The following is a 20574-nucleotide window of genomic DNA, read 5'->3' on the forward strand; positions in this document are numbered from 1 at the left end:
CAGCGACTTGGCGACAAAGTGACCGCCGATAGCCATCCACAACACACCGCAGAGCGCCGGTACGAACGAGTCCTGGTTGAGCAGAAACCCGGGAAACCACATGGAGGCGATGCGGCGGAAGTGGAAGTACAGCGCGACGGTGCTGGCGGCGGGTGGCATGGTGTGGAACAGATCCGTCATGGTGAACGGATTGATGGATAGGTTGCGAGAGGAGTGTGGGTTGGGAGTGGACAAGTGGACACCGCGCGCGGTGCTTATATCAAACACCGCCAACTCCAGCTCTTCTGTACCTCAACCTACACCTGCATGCTGGGCGAAGTTTGTATCGTCTGCTGTCGGAACACCAAGCTTCCGAACCAGCTTGACTTTACGCCATGGGTGCAATGCCAGCCAGTCGCCATGTCGCTATCTTTGCCCAGCTACCTAGCTGGCTTTAGCCGGACCCGATTACCCCAAGTAGAAGAAAGCTCAGGGGAAGACCACGAGCGAGGCACGTGGAAGGCAGAGCTGAAGACTCCACATGATTCTCTTCTACCGGGGAAACACTGCTCCTAGCAGCTTTGGGGGGGCATCAGATGTCGAAGTCCGCAAAAAGAGACGAATACGCAAACGCTGACTCGAGCAAGCGAAGCAGCGGATGATGGACGTCGATGAAGATCACCGCGGGGGTCCTGCGCGCCAATCATGCTCTGTCTGGGCGGCGGGAGGCTGAAAAGACTGATCTCGGAGTCGGGGCGGGGCGTGCTTGGGGCTGTCCGATTCGCTGATTGCCGACAGACAAGGTGTTGCAGTCGGCGGATTTGGTGGTGGTGGTTGAGAGGAGGTGGAGGTTTGGGGAGGGTTGGGTTGTTGCGGGCGGGAGAGTGTTAGAGCGGAGGATGCGAGCAGGGGTAGGTGCATTAGTTTTGTCAAAGGTTGCACCACGTTCTAAGGCTCGTACCATCGCTTGCCGCTGATATGCGGATGTTCCCTACTCATCAACTCTGGCCAAGGCAAATGATGCACGTTAGGAAGGGACTCACTGCCCTTTTTATTCATGTCTTTGGTAACATGCGCCGCTTTGGGCCGCAAAAGGAATGTCAACTCAAAGGCGGAGCAGGGATGCATGAATGCTCCCTGTAGCTATCCCTTTAGGAGTTCAAACGTCGAGGTCTTCCAGCGGCAAGGTGCTTGAATGTTCCCTGTATATACACATCTTGACTTCAAACTCTGTCCAAACGACCAAGTCCGAGAACACAACAGGAAGCATTCGAGCACCCTACCACGGAGCCGACCTTTCTTTTGCGGCCGCCCTTTTGATCGCGTCTGTCTTGATTGACACCGTTCAAGCTGATCAGCCTGCAAACTAACGCACGCAAAACACTAGCTCATCCGGACGCCTTACAAGCATAACTCAAATCCTCATACTACACGAATCAAAGCCACGAGGAAGAAGCCAAGTCTCAACCTCTACTACGAGCTGCAAAACACGTCACTTCCATTCCATTTCCATGCCGCACAGCAAACGTCAAGACAGAGAGAAATCTATTCATCTAGAAAAAAAAAAAAAAAAAAAGGAGACAGAGAAAAGTCCTACCTATACAACCACCCCAAACAATCGAGCATCATTCCTCTCCTCTCCTCCCGCCGCCTGCTCCATGCGCTTCCTAGCGCGCACCATTCCACGGAATCCATGGACAGTCAGCCGCAGCAGCAACAGAGCATCAATTATGATCGGACGGGTCAAACCACCAGAGCACATCCTGGCGCGCACCGTTTCATGGAGTCCATGAACAGTCGCCGTGGCTGCTCTGGCGGAGTTGGAGGGCAAGTCGAGATATCCGGTCGGTCAGCGATTCCCATCCACTGCCGCAGTCCATCATCTAGCTTCAGGGTTTCCTCGTCGAAGTGCTGTGGCAACAGCTGCTGCCACGCACTGCGCACATGCGCAGGAGCAACTAACTGCCCACCTTCGCGCTCTGGTTGCGACGAACGACGCCTACGCACTGCGCACATGCGCCAGCGCAGCCGTCGCAACCAGGGGAAAAGGGGCGAAATGTCCACATCACCTCGCCGACTTACCTGACCCCTTGCGCTCAACCTACATTCGCCTTCTAATCACACCATGCGCAACCTTGGCTACACACGCCCTCCCACAACCAGCGCGGATCCCGCGCCTCATAGGGCGGCGGGGGCGACGAGACAGCGGTGTAAGGAGGTGGAGGCGTACCCATGATGCCGTCATCATCGGCCGGGACAGCCTCGTTGGCATCGTTGAACTCGGGAATGTCAAAGGGGTCAAAAGGAGACATGGCGGCCGAGATGGCGAGGGCGAGCTCAGCTGGCGAGACAGGCGGCGAAGGCGCGCGCGGCGCAGAAGCTGAGAGCGCGGCTGCCATGTCAACGCGAGACAGCGGTGAGTCCGGCGAAGGAGGAAAGGATAATGGCGATGGCGAAATACACGACGAAAAAGCTGCGGCGAGGTCAGCGGGGGAGACGGGCGGGCTACATGTACTTGTGTTGTTTGAGCGTACGCTGCAGCGGACGGCGTTGGATGGAAGGTTTTCTGCGAAGCGTGATCCGTTGAGCTGTCTGTACACCACCTTGTTAGTCGACTCCACGTGCACTACCCTGGCCCTACCTGCTACTGCTACTGTCGCTGTGCTGCAAACACTGGCGTTTTCGTTGCCACTGCTACTGCTGTTGCTACCACTCGTCGGCGCTGCCGACTGCTCGGACGCTTTTTTGCTGCTGCGCCGCTTGGTCAGGCGCGAGAAGAGGGATTTGATCTTGAGAAGTCGCGGCATCTTTTCCGTGGTCGTCTTGTTTCGAAAGAATCTAGAGATTTTGGTCGAGTGATGATGGCCTTTTTTGTGTTGCGAGCCAATTCAAGGGTGATACGTTACCTTGGTTTTGCGAGTGAGCGGATAGCGGTAGGGGAGCAGTAGCTATGGCTGTGGCTAGAGTAGAATAGGGGCGAGGTGTAGGCGGGAGTCGACTAATCTTCTTGTCTGTCTGGTGAGTTGGAGCGGGCGACAAGGAGGGACTTAAAGATCGTGCGAATTGCTGGGGGAGCCGACGTGTGTTGGGTTTACAAGGGCATTGTTCGCCGTACACACAAAGCCGGGAAGCTATCAATCAATCAACAAAATCAAGGAGACGAGGAGATCATATGTCTTTGTTCAAGTTCCGAGACAACAAGGCATTTGAATGCTCCCCACACGCGCAGGTCTCGACTTCGGCGCCATAGTGAGTGATGAAAGAAATGTTCCGCCTTACACACAAAGAACCTTCACATCCCCAAAGGCGGACGCGTATGCATTGGGAGCATTCGAGTGTCTCGACTCCTACAAAACATCACGCACAGTAGGTCAAGTCGCCAAACAACCAAGTCTAAACCCACAATGTCAGCGGGGCAGCATTCGAGCACTCCCAGCACCCCTTTAGATATGTAGTTAGACATTTCAAAAAACTTGCCATGGTGGAGGGTTGGTAAAATGGTTTCTTCTGATGTGTTTTGTGTTCTTTGCCTGGCCTATATCCTCCCTACATGACAACCTACATACATGCAGGCAGTTGGCTTGTACTTGTACCTATCCCGCGACTACTTCTACGACGCGGCGACGACGACGACGACGACGACAACTCCCCGTGGTCCGTCAGCTAACCATCCAACCAACCACCACCTAGTCACCACAATCGACGGTGGCTTGCAGGGCCTTGCGGCGTCCAAATCTTCTCCCCATCTCCCAAACCCCCACACACATCCCCCACTCCCATCCCCCATCCCCACACCCTTTCCACACACCTCACACCTCTCACAACCGCACCCACCAACCCACCCTACCTACTTACACTACACCTACAACCCAGCAGCGAGCATGAGGCCGTAGCCCACCGTGACAACAACGCCAAACGTCAGGACCGACGCCGTGACGCCGCGCGTGATGAAGTGGCGCACCTTGAGGTAGCGGTTGCCGACTTCGTTTTCGAGCATGATTGCGGCTGTTTCAGACACACATTTACATTAGCTACAAAGCAACAAAGAGAATTGCCAATGCCATCGAAGTGACGGAGAGGGGTCAGGGGGTCGACAACAAAGGGAAGAGGAAGAAGCACGGGGCACTCACTCATATTCGGAAAGCCGCTGGTCGGCAACCCCATGGCGGCGCTGCACATGAGGACGGAGCCCATGACGAGCAGATTCGGATGGGGCTCGGCCATGCCCTGGCCGACCTCCTTGACGAGGGGCAGGACAATGAGGGCGGCAACGGTGTGGCTGATAAACGTGGCAACGACCAAGATCATGGCCGCAAAGACGACGAGGACGCCGTAGAGGCTGAGCTGCTCGACGCGGTCGGTGATGCGGGCGGCGATGGTGGCGAGGAGGCCCGAGGACGACACCGCCTTGCCGAGCGCCAGGCCGCCCGCGGCGAGGATGATGATGGTCCAGAGGAAGTTGTTGAAGTCTTCCTTGGTCAGGATGCCGGTGCCGAAGAAGAGGACGAGCGGGATGATGGCCACGACGCCCATGTCGCCGAGGTAGGGTTCGAGTTGGTGCGTTACGCACCACAGCGCGATGGTGACGAGCGTCACGCCGCTGATGAAGTACTGGATGCCTGTGAAGCGGTCCTTCATGCGCCGGATGGGGACGATGGTGGTGCCGCGGCTGGGGCGGAAGGTGAGGAGCAGCAGCACCCAGATTAGCAGGATTGAGATGATGCACACGGGCAGCGACACGAAGAACCAGATGCCCCAGCCCGGCTGCGGCGCCATGTTCTGCAGCGCGATGAGGTTCTGGGGAGACGCAATGGGCGAGGCCGCGCCGCCAATGTTGGAGCTCAGCGCAATGCCCAAGAGCAGCGCTTTGCTCATGTCCGAGTCGGCGGGCAGGTTCCGCAGGATGGGCTGGATGATGGAGAAGCACAGGACCGGCGCCGCCACGTTGGAGATCCACATGCTGGCAAACATGGCGACAAACATGGCCGTCAGGAGAACGGTTCGCGGCCGCGTGCCGGCCTTGGACAAGACAAACGTCGCCATCATCTTGGCAATGTTGTACTTGCTCAGCGCGGCTGCAATGGTGAAGCCGCCGAGCAGCAGCATGATGACGGGTGTCCACATGGCGGCAAAAATGTACGATGCGGCTGCCTTGGAGTTTAGACGCGTGTGGGGCGGCGACTCGGAGCGCACCACGCGAAGAACCACAACCAGAAAAGGTACAAGTAGGGAAGTGACGAAAAGGGGAATTGCCTAAAAAGTCAACCAATGCCCACCAACTGGCCAGAAAGCTTACCTCTGTCGCCCACAACAAGCTGACAAAAATGACCAGCGCCAAGCAATTCTGCTGCTCGGGCACATCCATTATGGGCACCAAAAGCAGCACGAGAAAGATGGCCAAAATGGCAATGAGCGTATAAAACGTCGAGCTGACCAACCACCGCGGACACGTATACCGTCCCACGGGCGTCTGAATTTCCTTCGTTGCAATCTCCGGATCGTCGCCCTGCAGCCGCGGCTTGCCTTCTGCGTCGCGGCCCAGCATGGTCTGGCGGATACCCAGGTTGGCGGCCTGCGCCTTGCGCTCGATGCCAATCATTTCACGCCATACCGTGTTGCGCTCCCAGACGACGTGCTCGCGCAGGTGAAGGCGCAGCTCCCGCTTTGACGTTGCGACATCTCCCTCGGTGCAGAGATCCGCGTATGCCTGTTCAACGCGCGACAGATTTGTCGACAACTTGTCCATGGTCGACTGGCGAAAGGGGTACGCCGACTCGACATTTTGCGAAATGTAGGCGCTTTTCAAGCTGCGGTCCATAATCTTGTCGTACTTTTTCAGCACTTTGCTGAAACCGGTCCGGTTGAGCTGAATGTAAGACCGCAGCTCACAAATGTTGACATAGAGGCTGACGGTGCGCTTCTTGATGGTGATGATGGAGTCGTAGAGGGCGGAAAAGGACATGTCGTTTTCATCGTCAAACGCAAGACTGCGCCGTCTCCGCACACCATTGGACGACATGGAGCTCCTCCGCACGCCATCCTTCGACCGCGTCTTGCGCAGCGCGGCGCTCTCGTCGGCGTCCTCGTCGCTCTCGGCCTCGCCATCCTCCATAATCGAGCCGCTCATCATGCTTTTCCGCCTCTTGCCAAACCCAAAACCAAACACGCTAGCCTTGCGCTTTCCCGAGCTCTGCCTGGAAGGCGGCGCGCCGTCCTCTTCCTCCACGTCCATTGCATCTTGCGTGTTTAGATAGCGCTCCACCTCGTGCAGGGTTCCCTCGAGCTCGGTAAAGATTTCCATTTCCTTGGCCTCGTAAAAGGCCTTGATCTTTTCCAACTCATGGTCCAGGGCCGTCGCAAACGTCTTGTCGGGGTCATCAGCGGAGCTGGCGAGGAGCGGCGACGACTCGGCATCGGGCAGATCTGGGCCGGCGCGCTGGTGGACCTGCTTTTCGAGCTGGTAGATTCTGGCGACAGTCAGTGGACGACACTGCCACGGAGCTCCCCAAGACGCTGCGCCCCGGCCAAGGCTTGGATGAGTGGTGTACGCACAGCTTTTTCAAATTGCTGTAGGCAATGTAGTTGCTGCTCCAGTCGGGGACAGCGTTGAACTGGATGCTGTGGGAAAACTTCATCTCGGCCTCTTCGAGCAGGCGCTCGAGCTTGTCGCGCCGCTTGCGCTCGCGTCGGGAGAGGCGGCGGCCGTCTGCAGAGTGTCGGTGGCGTCGGTGGGCGGGTTTGGCTGGAGCGGCGTTTGGTCCGGCGGCGGGGACGAGGTCCTGAAGCTCGAGGGCGTCGGCAGGGGGTGGTAGGGCGAACGAGTCGGTGGGAGGGGGAGAAAGAGGTGCGGAGGAAAAGGACGACGGGCGGACAGGGCGTTGGTGGTCCAGAGTCGCGGTTGTTTATGAGAGCGAAAAGATGTGGACCCCAAACGTGGGGTGTGTGGGTGGGATGAGGTGGAGGAGCTCGGACGGGAGACAATGTTATAGGGTGCGGCGACGGGTGTTGGGGTGGCAGAGGACGGTCATGCGGGCGGATAAAGGTGCGCAAGGTCGTGTTAGCTGGCTTGGTCGATTTGGGGCTGGCTCTGCTGGTGATGATGGTTGAAGACGGGGATTCACCAGTCGACAACAGCATATGCCAAGCGCGAGCCCTCCGATTGGTTGGTTTGGTCCAAAGACGGGCTGGGCTGACGTTGCGCCACAACCGCCTCAACTCCATCTCATCGGATGTCTCACTCACCACACAAGATATAATTTATCCTCTAGCTTCATTTTTATATCACATGCAGCCTGGTACCTGACAGCCGCACCACGCTAACCCTTTGGCACAATGCAGTTTCAGTCATGAGGAAGCCATTTCTTTACTATCTGCTCTTCCCCAATTACAGACCGCAGCCGGCCCGCTCCACGCCATTTTCTACTAACGAACAAGGAAGAAAGAGAGATCATCGAGTCCGTTCCATCTCGACGAGGCCGTTCGCCGCCAGGGCCCAGCCTAGGCCCATGGCCGACGAGCGAACCACCAAACAAATCCTCTTGCTCCCTGAATCCTCCCGGATAAAATCAACAAGAGCCGCACCGTCGCAAAGCGCAAAAACCAGCTCCCAGCACCCGCGTCAGGCGGTACAACAGCGCATCTCGCTCGCCTTCAGCTCACAGGCATCTCATTCTGCCGCACCGCTTTGGGCGGCGCTGGCAGACGGGCCTGGAGGCAAGGCATTTGACGCTCGTTACCGGTCGCCCCAGCCGGGTCCATCCGTCCGCATGTGCACGCTTGCCGCTTACATGGCCTGGGTCTAAAAGATGCAGCGCAGGCGGGCGCGTGCGCCGACGACGTTCCAATCAACTGGGGCAAGTGAGCAACCATACCCTCTTTGTCCGGTCCGTCACACCCGCGGGCCTTGCCTCGGCGGCCTACACGCAACCTCCAAGTCCGTCTCTCTGCTCGCGGCCAACGGCGGCGCAGTGCGCCGACAGCGATTGGCGGGGAGGCCAGAGGCGAGGGACCGGCGGTGGGAGGCGGCCGTGGCCAAGGGCGACGGGTGGAGAGGGGCGGGAGGGAGAGGGCGAAAGTACCGTGAACCAACTGCCTGTCCACCGTCAAGCCTCTGTGGTCTGCCAACTCGAGCTCCGACACGTCCGTTGCGGAGGGGAGACAGGAGGGCAGCAGAGGGGGACGGGGAGAGGTGGAGAAAACTCAACACCGCTGCTAAAGGAAACAAAGAAGTAAAACAGGAGCATACAACGAGACGCAATGGATCGAACCAGTGCAGTGCTTTTCTTGGCATGACAACGTGAGGAAAGGAATTGAATGAAATGCATTTGGGTTTGGATATCAATGCGTGCAAACACCCGCCTACCCAAGCGCGATGCCATGCCAGAAAGAAAGCAAAGCAAAAAGAAAAAACACCAGTTTCCAGTGGCGAGACCGAAGCCTCAAACCAGTGGTTCCAAAGGAATGACCTCAGAGGCCGCACCGTCAAGACCTGAGCAATTACGGATCGCAGTAAAACCTGTGGCGGTGCACTCGCTGGATAACCCTCGCCGCTCAGATGAATGGATTTTTGCTGTTGGGATAGCCGCCGTAGCTCTTTTCGTAATCAGGAGTTGTCTCCCCGACAGAACCGTGGCTGCTGTTTCGAGCGTGGTTGTAAGGTGCGTTCACGCTCAGATTGACTTGTCGCGAGGCTCCGACGTTGCCCATCTTTTCGTTGTTGACATCCGACACGGATCGGTTCTCGTGCTGCGTTCCAAACGAGGGAAATGGCCGGGGCTGCAGCACATATGGCTCCACCTTGGCGTTGTGGTATTCGTAGACTGGGGGCGCGACCTCGGGGCTGACAGGACGCGGCGGAGCCGGAGCCCTGGTAGTGCTTGTCATGGGAGTGTCGTGTCCACGGTAGTAGTCGGTCTGGGGATCGACAATGTAGGCTTGACCACCCTCTGCGCGCGTCTTGCCGCGGCCGGCGAAGACGGTGCAGGCGCGAATGATGCCGATGAGGGCGATAATCACCCAGACCATGACGATGCCAGTGGAGATGAGAGCCTCGGTTTGGATGCCGTCCGCAATCTTGGCCACGAGCTTTTCAATTGTGCCAGAGACTTGGTCGGCCGTCTCGCTGCCGGGGGAGGAAAGAAACGAGTCCCCGGTGGAGTCATTGCCGACAGCCGCCGCAGCTCCCAGAGAGAAAGTGTCGTTGGGAAGCGTGGGAAAGTCGACTTGCGCGTGGTTGGAGACCCAGGTGAGACCCTTTTGAATGCCCTCAATCTTGATGCCGATGAGGCAGTTCAAAACTTCTTTGATGGGATCGTACAGAATGGTACCGCCAAATGTCGTGTTCAAGGCATCGCTCATCTCATCGACAAACACGTTCAAGGTGTTGTTGACAGCCTTTGTGCTGGTGTTGACCCAGCTGAACAAGTCGTCGTTGAGATTGTCATTGACAGAAATGATGGCCTTGTTGGTACCATTGGCCCACGAAGAAGAGGCATTGTTGAGCGCAAAGACGACCTTGTCGGCAAACTCGCCAACCTGCTCAGTCAAAGCTGGGACCTCCTTCTCAATAGTCTTGAGAAGAATGTATTGGCAGAGACAGGCAAAAAGACCTGCAAGTCCCAGACACAGAACAAAGAGAGCAGGCATGGACGTGGCGTAAGCCACAGCCCAGCGCACAGCCGTCTGGCGGCGGGTTGAGCTGAAGCGGTTGGCGAGCGTGATTCCAAAGTCCGACGTATAAGGCCTGGAGACAATGTAGACGGCGTCCATGGGGTCGTTGGGATTTTGGCTGATGAGCATGGCACGCTCTTGCATCTTCCTCCAGCGACGAATCTCGCGCCACGCCATGGGCGCGCAGACGAGGATGGCGGCGACGACAATGACGGCGATGAAGACCTTTCTCGCAGTAATCTCAATATCAACAAGCCCGTCGAAAAAGTCGTTGATTCCATTGTTGTCGGAGCAAAAGCTGAGCTCCTCCTTGGCGGGGACGGGAAAGAGAGAACGGTTGACCGAGTAGGTGCTCGTGTGGTTGTTGATGAGATCCTTGACCTGCTCAAAAGGCCAGCGCAGGGCAGTGTTGGTAAGATTCTTGACATCGCTAAAGGTCGGGATGGAGCTGTTGAGCTTGTCCAGGCCTTCGTCCAAGCCAGAGGGAAGCTGGAGATTCTTGAGCTCGTCGATTTGCTTGGTCAGGTTGAGCTTGGACATGCCACTGCCGCCAAAGATTTCGGGGATGCTGTTGATGCCGTCGATGAGCTTGTTGACTTCGTCCTGAAAGTCGCTGGCCACGTTGGAAATGTCGTCTCCAATCGTGTCCAGGGTCTTGTTGAGCGAATCGGAAACGTCCTCGACGACTTCAATGGCGACGTGCAGGCCGGCGCGGACGGCAAAGGTGATGAGGCAAAGGTAGGTCGAGGTCAGCAGGTTGATGTAAAAGACGAAAATCTCTTCAACAGCCGTGACGGTCAGGTCGAGCATAGACATGAGGCCGTTGACAGTCTTGTCGATTCCGGTAGCCGTGAGCTCGTTGACTCCATCGGCCATGTAATGAGGCATGGAAGCCATGACGCTACCGGCAGTCTCGACGCTCGTGCATGCTGAAAGAGCCTCGCGTCGGGCCGAGTCGAGGTTGCTGTTGAGGTCTTTGGTGGCGATGAGGACGCGTACGAGGATAAGAAAGAGCAGGACGGTCCAACGGTTGATCCAGACCTGCGAAAGCCTAGCTCGAAGGCCGAGGTATGGTGTAAGGTATGGTGCCTGGTTCGGCAAAGGTCGCGGTGCATCCTGCGCAGCGTAGTAGTCCCGCATCTCATGGTCGCCAGCGGAGAGAGATGGAGGTACGCCCGGAAAGGTGGAGTGCTGGTTCGCTGCGGAAGACATGATGGAGGGTGGAATCGAAAGCGCTTGCCTGAAGCTGCTGTATTAGGGAGAGTTGCCAACCAGCGGCGGAAATGAATGTGTTGTTGATGTTTGGAAAGAAGGTGGTGATAGAAACGAAAAGGTTGTCGAGGGGGGCGGGGGGAGTGAAAGTGAAGGTGAAGGTGAATCGAGTATCTAACAGTCGAGGACAAAGAAAGCGCGTGGATCTATTCTAATTACAAAGACAATGGCGAGAGTAGAGTGCGCAGCACATGACTCGAAGGGAATAAAGAAGAGGTGAATAAGCAGGTGGTGAAGAGAAAGAAGACAGTTATAGAGGACGCACCGTGTGGAGGATCATGGCGGGCTCTTGTGGCAGTGGCTTGCTGGAGAGAATTGAAACAAGAGGCCCGCGCGGACATGCAGCAGTCAAAGACCAACCAGTCATTCAGTCTCTATTCTGGGGAGTGAGGATGTTTGGTAGCGCTGGCATCAAAATAGCCGCCCTCGGAGGTCGGAACAGGGCTCGACAGCCAACCATTTCTCTGCGGAGCGGCCAGTCTGGCGTCGGCCAGAAGCGAGCGCTGCAGCAAGCAGACGGGGCCATTGCGAGTGTACAGGGTTAATTGAATAAGCGCCGAGGTCGTCGTCGTCGTCGTCTGCTTGCTGGCGGGCTCCAGACCAGGCTTGTTGGGTGGAATTTGGAGCGTCGTGGGAGCACGACAGCGGGTGGACCACTCTACCACAAGTGGCGGGGTCGCGGTGCTGCGTGGCTTCCATGACAGCTCCGGGTCCTTTGTTGGTTGTCGGCCTGGTGGACGCGGGAGGCTCATCCGCAATCGAAGAGCCTCCCGCGATGGTGGCCAAAATGTGGTGGGCGTAGAGGCCGTTATAAAGCGCGTCGGCGGTGAGATGGCTCTTCCTTGTTTTCGCGCCGCCGCAACGTCATGCCGCTCGTGTGACCGGGATGCCGTCTCTGTTTTTTGACCTCGCCGGCGACCATCTTGCACGCTACTTTTGGTCTTCTCGTCGACGAAATGGTCTTCTGAGAGGTGAGAATTGTGGCCAAGCAAGGGATGCCTATTTCCTTTTCCTTTTGCTACCATTTGCCCGTGACCTTGGGTACGCGCTTGCCGCGACGTTTGTGTCCAGCAAACCAGCGGCCCGATTGGCTATAGCTTCCCCCTCCAACGGTCGATCCGCTGATCCTCTGCTGCACTTCAACGACGTCTCGTCACCTGCATCAAACTGCATACCAGCCTCCATCTCTGCCGCGTCAGCTACAAATGCGCCTTGCTCCGCCTGCATCTGTAGTCGACGTTGCTCTTGCTTCAGCAAACACCACCTGTCCTTCGTGCTGGCCGTGTCGGATGACGCTGATTTCTCAAGACATGTCTCACCTCTTTGTCCCCATAGAATTCTCGCCCGCTCCCCCTCATCAGCAACCTTCGATGCATTTCTACCCTCCTGTAGTAATCACGAGGCCGTAGAATGATTCAACATCATCCAAACTTTGCCGTGCCATGAGACATTTCGACTCGAAGCCACTTGGCACCCGGCGACTCCGCGAGTCGAGGTCGACGGCCTTTGATTCTGCCCGTCAATACCTCGACGTTTCTTCAAGTCACTTCTTCTGCTTGTTTGCTCTTCATGTCCCCTGGTAGGTGCCCTTAGGCCGCTCAAATGGAACGAGTCGAGCAAAGACTCAACCCAAGGTTTTCGATCTTTTCAATTCTCAGCCATGGGCGAGCCAAAGCGTTCTACAGTTTGCTTACACGATTTGAGTCATGCCTTTCCTTCCAGCTGTCGGCCAAATAAAGGCAACAAGAGATTGTGTCCAAGGTTTCGTCATTCTTTGGGGAAAAAAGGCCCAGCCTTCCAAGGCTTATCTTCCCGACTGAAACCTCGGGTTTGTACGGTTTGTGCCATCACAGTCTCGACTTGGCTGCTGAGGTTTTTGAGGGTCAGGAATCCACTGCAGCGGTGCCATGATCGTCCTAGAAAAGGTAGACGACGATGCATCCTCATGGCAAACTCATCCTGTGGTATCTATCAATCCACAGATATCTGATCAAGTCTTCAAATGGCTGTCGCATCGTTACGACGTTGTCTATTTTCTCTTGCGCATTGTGCAATTCTCATTTCTACTCCTTTTTTAACACCTGTCACGTGTTATCCAAAGTCGCAACACTTCAGTTAAGCGAACGTCTGCACCGGCTGATCCTCGGGCATAAACACCATATCCTTTTGCTTTTCTCCATCTTCCTGCACTCCTCAACACCATTCACCTCTGGCAATTTGTGTTGCATCGTGCTCGCGCCTGACCCGGTATTCGGCTTCATCTCAACACCCCAGCCTCGGCCAGGAAACTCACCAAACATCCCTTCAGCCGACTGCACGCCGACTGTTTGACGGCGCATCTTGCGTCGGCATCGTTGGTAAGTTTCGATGATTTCAAGTCCTTCACCAGGCTAGAGGCCCATTGGCTTTGCTTGCAAACTCAATGCTGGTCTTGACGCTGAAGCACCTCAACACCATGATACCCTCCATCATTACGCTCTCATGGAGATTTCCATCAGCCACCGCTCAGATTTGCGCGCGAAAAGCCCCAAAAGACGCGTCGCTAACACGTTGCGAAGCAGAGGTTGCCTAGGCTGTTCAGAGACGCGTGAGGCGTGCCCAGTGTTGTAAGTTGCATTCGCTTTCACAACCCGTGAAAGCGCTCCAGATCGCATCATTGCGAATCGCGTGGACTCAACTGACGCCATCGGTCCAAACAGGCAATTGTACTCAGAGCCATCTGTTCAAGTACCCTTCCCTCACCTCCTCCCAGCACTCGACCCCAAACACCTCTCCTCGACACGCAACCATTCTCAGGTAACTAAACCACCAAATTGGACTTGACTACTTGCTGACTTGATCGACAGACCTCGCCAAGCAGTTTACTTGCACATCTCATCCTCCCTCCCCGGTTTGACTGTACCTCTCCGCAGCAAGATCACCATCGGTGAGTAGTCCAGACTGAAGCACGGCTGGGCGGCGAGCTGGACCACATTGAAAGCAAGCTGACTCTAGTCCCAGTGAACAGCTTTCGCTTTACCAGTGTCAGCGAATCAGCAAGGGCTTCCAAAGTTCGCGCTCGACTTCACCTGACAACGCACATTTCTCCACATCACTTCTATCACCTGATCACGCGCTTCCCCTCCTACCCATTACCCACAAGCACGAACCTCCATTCCCCTACCCACTCATCACCCATCAGACAGCCTTGACAAGGCTTCTTCATCAACCGGGCATGTCTTTTTCAAAGCCGATCCCCAATCGCTTCCGGGACGGAGCTTCGCTTGGCTTTGCGATGCCTCCTTCTCCTCCCAACGAGATGGCAAACAACTACGATGCTGTCAAGCTGAACCAATACCTGCCTGAAATCCGCGCCATGCAGCAGGCTCAGTCGACCAAGTTCTCTCGTCCCGCTTCGCGCCTCGACGCTACGCCTTCTCGGTTCCAAAAACTCTTCACTCCTTCTGGCCGCGCTCAGAATGACAACGGAGCTTTCAACCCTTACGCGGAGCAGTACAGCAAGTATTCGTCGCCCTCGCAGCAGGCCTCGGGCGTTCAGACCGGCCAGGCAGTCGGTGATCCTCTCGAGCCGTACCGCAACTACCTAATGTCTTCCGGCACCACCAGCCAGGCAGCCGCCGATGTCCAGCAAATCCGCAAGTTCTCTACTCCATTTGAGGAGGTTGTCGGACTCCGGAGCGGACAAGGAATCTCGCCTCCTCACCAGACATTCGATTACTCCCCTCCATCCGATCAGTCTCGCAGCGTTCAAAACGGTGCTGGTCTGCTGGACTCTCTTCCAGAGTACCTCCGCGACGTCGTCAGGCCACAGAAGGGCAATCAGGTTCATTCCAAACCTCCCGACTCAATCCAAATCTCCCCACCCTTTGCCGACGCAGACCTTCACTACAAGATGCCTGCTCACACCGACGAGAATGAGATCGCCCAGCACTTTGCTCAGATGGGTCTGAACTCGCAGACGCCCGGTAGCGAGTACGACCGCATCCAGCGTGGCCTCAAGGCGCGTCTCAACCACCTCACCCAGACATTTGACGATGAAGTCGCCTCGGCCAAGTATTCGACACCTTCGCCGTGGAACACGGCTCAGCGACAGCCCACCACGATGCACAACCTTCGACCTCTTGAGCGTGTTTACCCTACTCCCATCGGCCAGCGGTCTCAAGCCCCGCAGGCTCCGAGAGCTCTGCGAGTCCAGCAGCTTCAGCAGGCGCCGCAGTCTCAGCAATCGCAGCACTTTCAGGCTGCTCAAGGCAATCCTTACACCCAGGACTTGACTTACGCCCGCGACAACACCTTTGCTCGCAACCCTACCCCGCCTCGTGACACTACCCTTGCCCGCGACAGCAGCTACGCGCGTGACGAGTCGTACACTACCAGCTTCCAGAATGGTCAGCAATTCAACCACACCGTCTCCAAGCCCGTCGAGCGTGCCTCTCGCTTCGACGCCGCTCCCATGGTGCCTCCTTCCGTCCAGACGAGTCAGAACATGGTGCCCTACAACCCCAACCAGCACGAGGCTCAGTACGGCGGCGGACATACCTCTAGCAGAGTCTGGGTCTCTGACAGGGCTCGTCAGGAAGAGCAGTACGAAGTGGCTCAGATTGGTGTTCGTCGCAACTTTCGCAGGTACGACAAGGACATTATGCAGCCCATCAAGGACTTTGGCTCTTGGCTGGAGCATCAATCGGCCATGAACAATGTCAAGCTCGAGGCGGAGAAGCGCAAGATTGCCGACATGGAGCAGCGTGCCGCCGTGCGCGAGAAGCAAGTCAAGTCACAGCACGGCGACCCCGCGATCCTGCCCTTCTTTGCCAACAAGCACCCCAAGCCCGGCCACGGCGCCGTCTTGGACATGCCAACCATCTGGTGCCGGGACTGGAAGACGGTCGACCGTCGCGTCGCGCCCTGGCCGACTCTGTCCGAGATGAAGTGGGAGGGCGACGACCGCGCGCGCACCGGCGTCAAGCGTTTCCTGCCTCTGCCTCGCGAGCCCACCAACGGCGCCGTCCCGTGGAACCACCTCCCAGTCGTCCACCAGCAGCCGCTCGACCAGGTGTGGAAGATTCCGACCGAGCTCGACATTATCTACCCCATGCACCAGATCAGCGAGGAGGCCGAGCGCGACCAGCACATGCTCCTCCCCAGCGACTTGCTCGACGTGCTGCAGCCCGGTCCGCGCGACGTCTTTGGCAAGAATGACCTCGACCCGAGTGCCGAAGCCGCGACGTAAGTTGAATTTTTCGTGGAGATTGGGATCAAGACTGACAACGACACCAGCCTGACGCCGCCAAAGGCTCCCCGTCCTCGCATCGTCTACCCGCACAAGCAGGTCAAGTTCTAGCCACACAAACGGCTAGCCCGCCTACACTGTTGGAATCCACTCATGGTTTCAACCCAACTTTCTTTGCCCAGCAAGTGGACACTCGACTCCTTCCAACAAGGAGCCCGGCATCCCACTTGCCCATTTCCTATCCCGCGTTCTTTTCCTTTACGAGTTGCGACTCTCGCGTTTCTGCTTTAAGCGTTTCATCGACTTGGTTACGACGGTTTCCCTTTTTCCCTTTCTCCTCTTGGACTACAACTTGACGGCCGCTTTTCCCTTTCCTTGGATCAAAGTTTCGGTTTCCCTTTTCCGTGCGACGACGCCTCCACCACTTCCTCATCCATATCACCGGACCAGACCGAATTGGACAGGACGGGACGGGACCGAACCACTACGAGCGTTTCTTTCATATTGGTTTTTTCTTTTGCACCCACACACACTCACAGCGACGGCGTTTATCACTGCAGCCATACAACAACAGATGGTTCGATGGTCATCGGCGGCGGGCGTCTTGATTGCGCGTCAGCTTCCTACCGACGGGCGTTGGGTTGGGTTGGTTCCATCCAATCTCATCATCGAAACGATAGGCCCCGACAGTACGGACCGGACTTGACTGGACTGGACCAGCACACACAAGTAACGGCAGCCGCTTATTCTACAGCTCGGCCGCTGCGCTACACCGGCCGGTCTCGATACATACTCATACTCACACGGCCGTGGATAGACAGACTGGCAGTGCATGCATTGATTTTCTTGCTTTTCTCTCCTTTTCTTTTCTTGCTTGCTTTCCATTGCATAGCGTGCGTAGCGTGCATGGCGCGACGGCAGGGAGGGAGGCTCAGATTGCAGTTGTTCTTTCCCTCCTGCGCGTCCGTCCGTCCGTCCGAGGAGTCCTCCCCTTCCCAACATGCACAGCGTCGGTAGCGAACAAGAAATTGACTTTGACTTTGCTTGCTTTGCTTTGTTGCGCCTGAGTGGTGACGGTGACAGCAACAATGACCATGGCGTGGCGGTAGTGCCCCACGCTGCTTTGTCCACACGCATTCATGCTTTGTCTACACATTGTTCCTTCCCATCCAACCTGTTCTGTGCGGCTGGCACTGTGGCTGGCTGGCTTCTTGCGAACAATCGGATGGCACTACTGCAGAGAGAGGAGTGGAACGATACAATACAATGGCGTTGTTCCAGCGCCGGTGGGCGAGTTTAAGTAGCATGGCGGCCTGCTGATGAGCCATCCGTTCTCCACAAACAAACAACAAAAAAGAATCAAGGTAAGCTCCCCACCCCTTGTAAAACTAACACACACATAGACAGTAGGAACCTTTGACACACCACAGAACAAGCAAAGCAGAGCAAAGCAGGTAAGTCCCCCACCCCCCTGAAATCGCTAATGTGTGTGGTAGGTATAATTTTATTTTTCCCCATATTTCAAATATTTCATTACAAACACAAAAACACATGCGTCGAGTCTCTCTCTCTCTCTCCCTTCTTCCCACTATACTAGTACATGTATTATTTTCTTCTTAACACTAGACATGGAGACTCTAGGGTGGCAGCAGCAGCAGCAGCAGCAGCGGACAAGATAGGTTGCTGCTGAGCAAAGGTACTTACTCCATCACGTCATCCCAGTTATTTTATCCATCTTTGAACAACGGCACAGAGGGCACACCTCACAACGCGTGCGAAAACATCATCATCCTCCTGCTCCTTCTCCTCCTCCTCCTCCTCCTCCTCCTCCTCCTCCTCCTCCTCCTCCTCCTCCTCCTCCTCCTCCTCCTCCTCCTCCTCCTCCTCCTCCTCCTCATAAATCCTCAGACCAAAGTCTCACGCTTTCAACTCAAACAGTTAACCTCATCTCATCTCACGTGTCTATAGAGTTGCAAGTCAAAATGTACTCTAGGTGTGTATCCGTGCCTACGCATTGAATCATCTTTTCGTCCCCTGGATGGAATGGAGAGTTGGTTGGACGTTTGAGCTCCTCCTCCCCGTCAGCTAGTCAGGCCTTGGACGAGGTCGATTTCTTTTGCGGCGCACGGACGGACGGACGACTGTACTGGGGCGACTGGACTAGACTGGCACGAGGGGCAATTGCATGCAGTTGCTTGCTTGCGCACCTATGTAAGTGATTTTAGTCAAGTCAATAACAGGAAGACGACACATGTGTTGTAGATTGAGAGTGGATGGATGGATTTTGAGTGTGAGAAATAATGGTCAGATTGGATTGGATTTTGCGCCTTGCCCATCTTGTCTTCCCTATCCAACGTCCTCAGTTCATCTCTCCTTTCCTTTCCTTGCCTTTCCTTGCTTTGCCCGCCCTCGCTGCTGCCTAAACATCCTCCCTGCCTGCCTGCCTGTCCTATATGGCTGATATAGTGGTGGTGGTGGTGGATGACATGATGGATGATGGATGACGGATGATGTGATGGATAGATCTGACCTGCCACAGATTGAGGTATTGAGGTACCCAACCGACGCCGCCTCCATCCTGCTTGCTTGCATACTTCCTCGTCGTCGTCTCGTTCGCTTCGCTTCGCTTGCTTTCTCGCTGCTGTCTAGCCATCCCCTGAGCCCCGCCCCCCCTCCCCCCTTTCCTCCCCCCGACCACCCTTGCCCTTTCTCCCATCCGTTCCCTTTACACTGCCTTGGATAAAACAACCCACCCCTCCACCACCTCTTCCCCTCCCCTACGCCGCAGGCGACGCGCCATGATCATGATGCCCGCCACCACTCCCACTCAGGCGAAAAACCTTCCTCACGCTATCCACGCCGCGCTTAACATGCGGATGATGCGAGAGAAACTGGTGATGGTGGTTTGGATTCTGGCCTTTGGCCACCGACGCCAGCGCCCCCTTATCAGCACCCCTCGTCTCACCCCCTGCTCCGGCTCCGCCTCCGCCTCCGCCTCCTCCCCCTAACCCCCCCGTCAACACCGCCGCGACCTTGCCAACGCCGCCGCCCACCACGCCCGCACCGGGCACGTGAATGCGGCCCGACTTGCCTCCGTTGCGCGCGCCCGGCAGCGGATCCGCGGGGCCCGGCTTGGGCGGCCACTCGCCGTCGGCCTTCCAGCCCTGGACGAGGGCGGTCGTCATGTCGCGCAGGTTGATGGGCACCTTGGGCGTCTGGCTCTGCAGGACAATCTTGCTGTAGATGTCCGGGTACGACCGCGGCGTGATGCTGTCGCGGATCGGGTTGTGCGCCAGCAGCCGCGGCGCCACGGGGAGGGGCGGCTCGTAGTCCGTGTCGTCGTCCGACGCGGCCAGGTTGTGGAGGTGGAGCGCTGCGCGTGTTGCGCCGGCCGGAGGAGGGCGCGGAGGCGCGCTGGGTGAGGAAGATGGCGATATTGTGGCCGGACTCTCGTCGCTCGTTGTTGTTGTTGTTGTTGTGTTGGTCGTCGCAGTGGCAGAGACAGCCGCCGCCGCGGCCACGTCCGACGCCTTGCGCCGCAAGTGTTTGCGCGCCGCCGTCGCGCCCGTCCACGCATCGCGCTGCGCAATAAACGTCGCCAGACCCTCGTTCCATTGCATCTCAGCGAGCAGGCGGCGCCGGCGTCGGCGCTTGCGCCGCAGAGCGCGGTCTGCCATTTCGTCGGCCACGGCGTCGGGATGCTCGAAACGAAACTTGCTGGCCTCGGTCTTGCGGTGACTGCTGTTGCGCCGTGGCTGTGCGGAGCCAGAAGTTGTCGACGTGGTGGTGGTGGCGCCGCCCTGGGCCTGGCTGGTGTCCGCAACGGCGGCAGCGTCCTGGTGGCGCTGATCGTCCTCTGTCTTGGGGCTCGTTGCGCCTTGGAGGTGCTCGTCCTCGTCCTCCGTCACCGTGTCGTCGTCGGTGCTGCCGTAGTATCGCTCGCGAAACTCGTGCACGCCGCGCAGCTCGTCGTCGTCCGAGCTATTGTCGTCTTCCCACGCCGTCGGCGGCGTGTCCGGGAAGCTCCAATCGTTGCGCACGCGATCCGCCAGGAAGCGGCGCGCCTCGCGCGTGGCCGCCTGGTTGTGTGATTCCATGCTCCTTGTGCTTTGTTGTCTCTCAATGCGTCTTCTGTCTCATGCGATTGTTGGAGTGGTAGGTGGGCCACCAGCAGCGGCGGTGTAGCGTGTGGAGGCGGCCGGCGGCTGCGCTCACTCGCACGCAAACGAGAATGCGGAGATGCGGAGGTGCGCGGTGGTGTGAGAAGTTTGGCGGGCGTGGAAGAAGCGAACAGTCGGTCGAAGAGGGCGCAAAAGCAAAGAAGGACTTTTGCGATCACGAGGCTACAGGCCGGACGAGGTGGAGAGCAAATCTTGAAAGGTCAGCATGGCGGTGGGCAGCAAGCAGGTTCCGGTTCCGATTGT

General features: G+C 57.0%; 5 protein-coding genes across 5 annotated transcripts; 2 read left to right on the forward strand and 3 right to left on the reverse strand.

The window, feature by feature from the left end:
* Window positions 1–3776: 3776 nt before the first annotated feature.
* BKA78DRAFT_304196 (SPX domain-containing protein) lies at window positions 3777–7070 on the reverse strand. The gene is made up of 4 exons (XM_066887606.1): window positions 6532–7070; window positions 5276–6446; window positions 4110–5232; window positions 3777–3984 (listed from the first exon to the last, which is right to left on the reverse strand). Exons 1-4 carry the CDS (start codon window positions 6612–6614, stop codon window positions 3842–3844), a joined length of 2520 nt encoding a protein of 839 aa, XP_066750091.1. The 5' UTR covers window positions 6615–7070; the 3' UTR covers window positions 3777–3841.
* Window positions 7071–7325: 255 nt separating this feature from the next.
* BKA78DRAFT_291962 (uncharacterized protein) lies at window positions 7326–7781 on the forward strand (the record flags this gene model as incomplete). Its single annotated transcript, XM_066885980.1, has 1 exon — window positions 7326–7781. One exon carries the CDS (start codon window positions 7326–7328, stop codon window positions 7779–7781), a length of 456 nt encoding a protein of 151 aa, XP_066750092.1.
* Window positions 7782–8529: 748 nt separating this feature from the next.
* BKA78DRAFT_243743 (uncharacterized protein) lies at window positions 8530–10788 on the reverse strand (the record flags this gene model as incomplete). The annotated part of the gene is made up of 1 exon (XM_066883973.1): window positions 8530–10788. The coding sequence occupies one exon, from the start codon at window positions 10786–10788 to the stop codon at window positions 8530–8532; it is 2259 nt and encodes a 752-aa protein (XP_066750093.1).
* Window positions 10789–13401: 2613 nt separating this feature from the next.
* BKA78DRAFT_359983 (uncharacterized protein) lies at window positions 13402–16497 on the forward strand (the record flags this gene model as incomplete). Its single annotated transcript, XM_066892395.1, has 5 exons — window positions 13402–13526; window positions 13560–13716; window positions 13767–13846; window positions 13921–16146; window positions 16198–16497. The coding sequence occupies 5 exons, from the start codon at window positions 13402–13404 to the stop codon at window positions 16259–16261; spliced, it is 2652 nt and encodes an 883-aa protein (XP_066750094.1). The 3' UTR covers window positions 16262–16497.
* A 2430-nt stretch (window positions 16498–18927) lies between these two features.
* On the reverse strand, window positions 18928–20247 carry BKA78DRAFT_329590 (uncharacterized protein; the record flags this gene model as incomplete). The annotated part of the gene is made up of 4 exons (XM_066889680.1): window positions 18928–19067; window positions 19215–19473; window positions 19654–19905; window positions 20059–20247. The coding sequence occupies 4 exons, from the start codon at window positions 20245–20247 to the stop codon at window positions 18928–18930; spliced, it is 840 nt and encodes a 279-aa protein (XP_066750095.1).
* Between the last annotated feature and the right edge of the window lie 327 nt (window positions 20248–20574).

The sequence above is a fragment of the Phyllosticta capitalensis genome (genome assembly GCF_038381095.1).
Source record: "Phyllosticta capitalensis strain CBS 128856 chromosome Unknown BKA78scaffold_1, whole genome shotgun sequence".
NCBI lineage: Eukaryota > Fungi > Ascomycota > Dothideomycetes > Botryosphaeriales > Phyllostictaceae > Phyllosticta > Phyllosticta capitalensis.

Coding starts and splice junctions, on each gene's coding strand:
- BKA78DRAFT_304196 (XM_066887606.1), bottom strand. CDS start 6,614: ATGAAGTTTTCCCACAGCATCCAGTTCAACGCTGTCCCCGACTGGAGC. Junction 5,233..5,275: donor GCTTGTTGTGGGCGACAGAG/GTAAGCTTTCTG, acceptor TTGACTTTTTAG/GCAATTCCCCTTTTCGTCAC. Junction 3,985..4,109: donor CAGCGGCTTTCCGAATATGA/GTGAGTGCCCCG, acceptor TGTCTGAAACAG/CCGCAATCATGCTCGAAAAC.